Source organism: Triplophysa rosa, linkage group LG6 (assembly GCF_024868665.1).
Source record: "Triplophysa rosa linkage group LG6, Trosa_1v2, whole genome shotgun sequence".
Taxonomy (NCBI): Eukaryota; Metazoa; Chordata; class Actinopteri; order Cypriniformes; family Nemacheilidae; genus Triplophysa; species Triplophysa rosa.
The window spans coordinates 26,362,792-26,369,366 of record NC_079895.1 but is presented as its reverse complement, the minus strand read 5'-3'; the positions used below and the strand labels follow the sequence as shown (position 1 = coordinate 26,369,366).

The following is a 6,575-nucleotide window of genomic DNA, read 5'->3' as shown; positions in this document are numbered from 1 at the left end:
AGATGTGTTGTATCGGAGCTCCCCCTTCAGGAGAAATCCAGCATCGCACTGCACTTCCTCAGGTAAAGAATAGAGCCGTGGCTGTAGGTATGACACCTTTACTCATCATTAATAAAGACTATAAATCTTGGGGGAAATGTCTCTACAAACATCCTTTTAACTTACAATCAAATTTGAGGGTTAAACACTAAATTTGGCTTAGGCGCAAAATAAGGTAATGACATGCCACATATTTAAATTGTACAATACCAAAAAGTAATTTGTTATTAAGCCGTCTTGTTATAAATTTAAAAAATAAATAAATAATAATAATGTAATTATATTAAAAATTAAGTAATGATATTAATAGAGATGGCCCTCATATACATTTTACATTCTGGTGTGTGTCTTATGGTTAAAAGTCATTTCATTGAATCATTTCTGTTTTTTTTTTAAGAGAGAGAGAGAGAGAGAGAGAGAGAGAGAGAGAGAGAGAGAGAGAGAGAGAGAGACCCTTCTTAAATTCCCTATTTATAGTCATCTTATCTAGTGTGCTTTCAGGACTGCACTGTGAGTGCACTTGTGCATTCTTTTGTTAGGGTGAGTTAGCAATTTCCTGCGAGATGGAGTCACTGCTTCAGCCTGTCGTCTCTCTGTGATAATATCTCTGACACAAACTGCTCTTGAGCTGGACTTCATAAATCTCTCACCAACATCTGACACTCGAGCGACACAGTCCGGTGAACTATGACCTTATCAATAAATAGCAGGACTGAAAAAGGCATAGGCTGCAATGATACTATTTCTAACAATAAACATTTGGCACAGTAGGAGTATGCTACATTGTTGTCACGTGATCTCTTTATGTTAGCCTACATGTTACAGTAACCGTTTTAAAAAGGAATCTAGTTTAGCATTTTTAGGTAGAGTTTGTCTAATAGGCTGGCACATTGTATTTATATACAGAATTCAACACAGTTTGTACGCTAGACCCTTTTACTTAACCTATATCTTTAGCAGAACTAGTAAGATGTTAGTTTCTATTTTGGCCTTTTTTAAGATATGCTTCTGGCACATTCAACTGTGTATACCAAACACGTGAACATTAGAGGCCCGTAATAATAAATACTCCATATTTTACTTCGTACTCAAGCACGAGCACTGGGCTGCAGCACAGCACTGCAGTGTTTACGGGGCCACGTGCACGCTGACCCCAGCAGCGCAGGAAACAGGTAACGCGCCCGCCCGCACGCGTCGTCTGTCGCGCGCTCATTTAGCGCTACGCTGCGTTTCATAATTAGCGCCGCGAGGCCTCATTAAGTTCGCTCTAATGAATAAATATTGTATTTCATCGCCTGATTACCAGATCAGCTCGACGCTCGAGCGTGGTAAACAATTATTTCCCTAAATATTCATCACCCTAAAGTGGATGATCATTGGTATTTAATACCAGTATTTTCGAGTGCATCTTTATTATGCAAATAAATACTTCTGAAGCGTTTGTTTCCTGCGGATCCGAAAAGATTCACTTTAAGGACTAAAAAAAATGGATCATGAAAGTCACGAGACACGACATAAGAGTCCTACATGTCAAGTTATCAGTCTTAAATATTTCATCTTTTACAGCAATATTTGAATACATTGAAATAGTATTAGGCCACTGATTATCAATAATAATACCGTGTTTAAATATTAGTGTAGCCTAGCAGTTGTAAAATATGAGTAGTTTTTAAAAAGTAGAGCTAGAAATACAACATGCTGTGCACCAGCGGGGGTTTTCTGTTAGTATAAGTGTAAAAACATCCCTTACCTCTGCAGAGTGGCCATGATGTGCCATGCATGGACCTTTAGATCAGAGGTTTGGTTTCTCAAACTGTGGATTGCGCCCCTCAAGTGGGTAGCACAGGGGAATAAGGTGGCTCACACAAGTCACTTGGCTGTTGTGGTGCATTACAGTTAAAACACTGAACATGGGCAGAATAAAACCTCTGCTTCATCCGTGCTGTAAATGTGCTGGTGTCACAACCGTGAAAGCACAATAAATGTCATTGTTACTTTTCTTAATAAACTTTCTGTCTAATGCACTGCAGTAGCCAAGTGACTTGTGTCATGACTTGCGAAGCCTACAAACAGCATTATTTTATATAACTCATTACTCCCCATGACTTATTTTGAAAAGCAAAGCAAACCCACACATCAGCTCTGAGAGCTCCAAGCCTTCTTATATTTTTCACCATGCTCCCTTCCACTTACTTTTGGCCGGATGTATATGACATGATTTAAAATATATATATATCGATAGTAGAGGTATCACTATCGATACACTATTGAAAAAAAATATTGCGATAATTACATGTATCGATATTTTTGCACAGCCCTAGTAAAAATGGTGTTTTATGTGAGAAATTGTCAAGTCCGTGGTGATCTCAGAGTGGAGAGAAAAACAGGAGAATGAGTGAACGAGCTTTAACAGGGAAAAATGATTCACAGGTATAAGATTTCCCATTAGAGTCTGCTAATTATTTCCACACCATTAGTGTTGGCTCTCTAATGAGAGATACGAACAGTCTGCAGTATATCACAGCACTTTTTCTCTCCTCTGCGGGGTAATAGACCCCCTAATCCCCCCTCCTCATGCCCTCCTAACCCGCAGGGGCACAGAGGGGCAAGATCAAATCACTTCAATATTCAGCCATGATTGAATTTCTCCTGAAATAGACGTTGAGGTTGATTCACTTGTGTAAGGGGCAGTCTGAGGCAAATGTAAGAGCTTAGATGTGCAAGAGGATGTTCGGACACATTTCTATTAAAGGGTTCACCCAAAAATGACAATTCCGTCATCATTTCCTTACCCTCAGATTGTTCTAAACCCATCTAAATTTCTTTGTTCTGCTGAACACAAAGGAAGATATTTGGAAGAATGTCAGATCTCAACCCCCATTTACTGCCACGGTAGGGAAAATAAATGCCATGGGAGCCAATGGGGGATGAGATCTATTTGATTACTGACATTCTTCCAAATATCTTTCTATGCATTCGTCTAGCTAGCAGAACAAATACATTTTTACAGGTTTGGAACCATCTGAGGGCGAGCAAACAGAATTTTCATTTTTGGGTGAATTATCCCTTTAAATTAAGATAAAAATGAGAATTTAAGTTTATTGCGGTTATGTGGGTAAAAAGAAAAAAAAAACATTACCTGTCAAAATACATCAGCACATCAAATACAGCACATTAGTTGTTTTTAGCGTGAACGGGCCTTAAGCCCTGGTGCATTAAATTCCAAACCTCAAGGAGGTACAACGTTAAGAAACTAGGACAACGTTGAAACGACCTTTTGTATGACAAGGAACGTTACTTTAGTTAAAAAAGTTAAAAGTATTATCTGCTTTCTTTAACAATACAATTTAGGAATGACTTTTCAATTTTTGCCCTTACTTGCGCCAAGAACACCAGAAACAGAACTTTAAAAAGGCACAACGTTTATTTGTGTAACAGCAGTACACAGCGCAGTTAAAACAGCGCTAAAGCTCAAAACGCGAGAATCTACAGATTCCAATAACGCTGAAGTATTGCAGCCAGCAATTAAAAACCATCAATACAGTACAGAGATAAAACCTCTCCCTTTAGAAACAAACAAAAAAATTATATTATACATTTAAAACAATGCAAATTTAAAAAGCCTTTCATGTAGACGTCGGTCTACCAAGTCTGAACATGTGCAGTTGATTTAAGGAAGCTACAAATCATGCTAAAAGGTTGAAGGAAGTCTGGAACGTTATTCTTGAATTCATCTAAACGCAGGTCCGGTTTTATTCAGCCTCTTCCAATTCTGTCTTTAAACTGTGGAAAGAGGTTAAAGGTTGGGATTAAATTTACAGATCAGGCCTAAATAGGAAATTGGCATCTTTAGTAGCTGTCGAGTTTATACATGAGCCAAAAACTAAAATATGACTTCTACATACGAGGTTGAACAAAGCTAACAATACAACGAAGAATAATGACCTTTTCAGATAAGCATGGACGTTGTCATGGCCGTGGTACTTGGCCAGGTACACCAGCACACCTGTAGCACAGCGCCCCTCTCTGGCCCGGCAGAAGCTGCAGTTACAGATACCCCTGCATGGGGGGCAGTGCCACTCCTGAGGAGAAAAAAACATCCAAATCACGAACCAATCAAATATACAATAAAAGGTTCATGCTTACGGTTTATGAAGCATCACAATGATAATTAAGATCTTACGTAAAGTGTATTAGAGGCGAACACAACTAACCGGGTTCAGGAGTGCATCGTGGACCTCTTCTCCATAGCGGTTCTTGAGACAAGGCCCGCAGAACTGGCCTCGAACACCCACACAGTCCGGGTTACGGCAGTTTGTCTTTGTGTCTGTTGTTTTCTGTCGACACTGATGGCAAGTGGAACCCTGATGGAGAAACATGCATGTGTACATCAGCGATTACCAAACACAAGGCGTTTCATTGGATCAAAATCTGGATTAGTCCGACACATGCGAGGGATCTGAAGGACACTTACAGTGGCACGGTTGTAAGTCTTCTCTCTGACATTGATGCAGATGTTGTCCAGTTCAGCCTGACTGATGTCCTCCACAGGCCTCACGACGTGAGGAATCGTAAGAGAGGTGTTATAACTGCGCCGACGCGGTTCCCTCTGCGCACACACACAAACACACGTGCCGAGAGATGATCGATATAAACCCCAAACAAAACGGAGCCAAACGCAACATGCCGCCTCAAATTGATCTACTTCGGTAAAAATGCTTATTTAAAGCTCATTTCTCACCTCTTCTTCAGTATCATCATAATTTCTGCCCTTTCGGACGAGGCTGTACTTGTCGTCGAGCTCATCCTCCGGAGTAGGAGAGGTCGGTCCGTCTACCAGAGAACGCGAACGCGTGTGAGGGCGAGACGCCCGCTCCGGATTCCTCCGCGCAGAACCGGGCGGCATCGAGCGGCGTGGAGCACGAGGCTGTGCGGACAAAATAAACCATCACAATCTGAAAAATTAAGAGAGGATAGAAAGAAAAAAACGTCCTAAAGCCTCACCGTGCTGCCCTGAGATAAAGATGACCTTTTAGGAAAGAGGCCGGGAACTTTATCCAGCTCGGCCATGAGCTTAGCAAGCTAACCAGGAACAAGAATTTAAAATCGGTACAGTTATTATTCACTTCTAAACTCGAAAAATAGAAAAAATAGAACGTGTGATGTACGCATGTAGCCTCACCATAGCTTTGTTTTCTTTAATGTTCAGAGCTCTCTTCTGCAAGAAGTTACCACCCTCAGGGTCTTTGGTCTCAGTTTTCGGTTTGGGTTCAGGTGCCGCAGGCTTCGTGGGACTGGCCCGTTTCGGCGGGAACTTCATAGCTACTTTAAGTGTGAATGATCGGCGAGTTTTCCTGGGAGGTGAACAGGTCTCGGTGTCAGACTTCATGTTCTGAAACAAAACGGACGCCATACATGAAGGGTTTGCCTTCTAGATGCATTTACGAAATGTTCAGTGCGTCACAAACCATGTCGGTCATGTCTTCATTCAGGTCGTTGTCAAACCCGCTGCAGGCATCTTCCTCCTCTGCCACAGGAAGTTCAAACGCGTTCTTGCACAGAGCTGGTGATCTCACTGGTCTCTTCTATTAAATAAAGACAACAAGTCAAATACAAACTGCTGCGAAGTAAAAGCTTGGTTTTAAAGAGATGTGGAAGATGACGGATGTTGATTTCAGCACAAAGGATCAAGTTGACAACATACCGAGCTCCCAAAACCATCAGAACCGAAACTGTCACAGCTGTCATCTGAGGAAGAGGTTTCCATGGGAACCGCAGCCGTGTTCCTGTAACTGCGCAGGTTCATTCTGGTGGAGGCGGGAGACGCCTGCTGCCTCTGTACAACACAGACACTTTAGAAATAAACTAAAAATCAGATCCAGTCTTGTGGTAGAGATCAGTTTAAGATGTGCAACTCGAAAACAATGCGTTTCAACGCTCCTAAGGGACATTATAATAAGCGTACAGTAAACTTAACCGATTTCAAATTCAGCAGACCGCTTTAAGGCTAGTAACGTTATTGTTTTATTCAATGTAACGCGTTTAATTTGTGTGGATATCATTTTAACAGCTTTTTCAACAGACAAACAATTGACCAAACTTTAAAAAACATTGGGGGAGCTCAATCACCCGCACCTCGGATCTACAAACTTAGAATCACCGGTAACTTTGCAAACTCGGAAACAACACAAAAACATGCTCTCAAATACAAACATACACGACCCCAAAAACGAAGCATCACAGATAAGCACATTTCTAAGAAACAGTTTACAACCTTTTCACTTTTGCAAATAAACTCCTCACGCCGCGTGGACATTCATTCATTCTTTCACTAATTCATAAAACACTACAAAAGGATGTTGTCCCAAAATTACCTTTGCGCGCATCGTGAAGTAATACGATGATTGAGAGATGTAGAAAAGTTAAATATAAGCGTCCAACTCTCCTGTACACGAATGAGTCTCTATGTCCCGCGCCGCTTAGTTTAGTGTGGAAGTTCGCGCGTAATTTTTTGAAGAGGCGTGGCTTTCTTCCCC

The 6,575-nt window shown here is 41.2% G+C and overlaps 1 protein-coding gene across 1 annotated transcript; it reads right to left on the bottom strand.

Annotated features, from left to right (window-relative positions):
• Nucleotides 1–3,456: 3,456 nt before the first annotated feature.
• cdca7a (cell division cycle associated 7a) lies at nucleotides 3,457–6,535 on the bottom strand. Its single transcript, XM_057336323.1, has 10 exons — nucleotides 6,414–6,535; nucleotides 5,744–5,875; nucleotides 5,508–5,624; nucleotides 5,222–5,431; nucleotides 5,044–5,121; nucleotides 4,781–4,966; nucleotides 4,514–4,648; nucleotides 4,254–4,403; nucleotides 3,985–4,121; nucleotides 3,457–3,822 (listed from the first exon to the last, which is right to left on the bottom strand). The coding sequence occupies exons 1-10, from the start codon at nucleotides 6,423–6,425 to the stop codon at nucleotides 3,792–3,794; spliced, it is 1,188 nt and encodes a 395-aa protein (XP_057192306.1). The 5' UTR covers nucleotides 6,426–6,535; the 3' UTR covers nucleotides 3,457–3,791.
• Between the last annotated feature and the right edge of the window lie 40 nt (nucleotides 6,536–6,575).

Bases quoted from the DNA above. Each gene is read 5' to 3' on its own strand.
- cdca7a (XM_057336323.1), bottom strand. The intron at 5,625-5,743 runs GTATGTTGTCAA...TTTATTTAATAG, and splicing joins CTGATGGTTTTGGGAGCTCG to AAGAGACCAGTGAGATCACC. The intron at 5,432-5,507 runs GTTTGTGACGCA...GTTTTGTTTCAG, and splicing joins ATGAAGACATGACCGACATG to AACATGAAGTCTGACACCGA.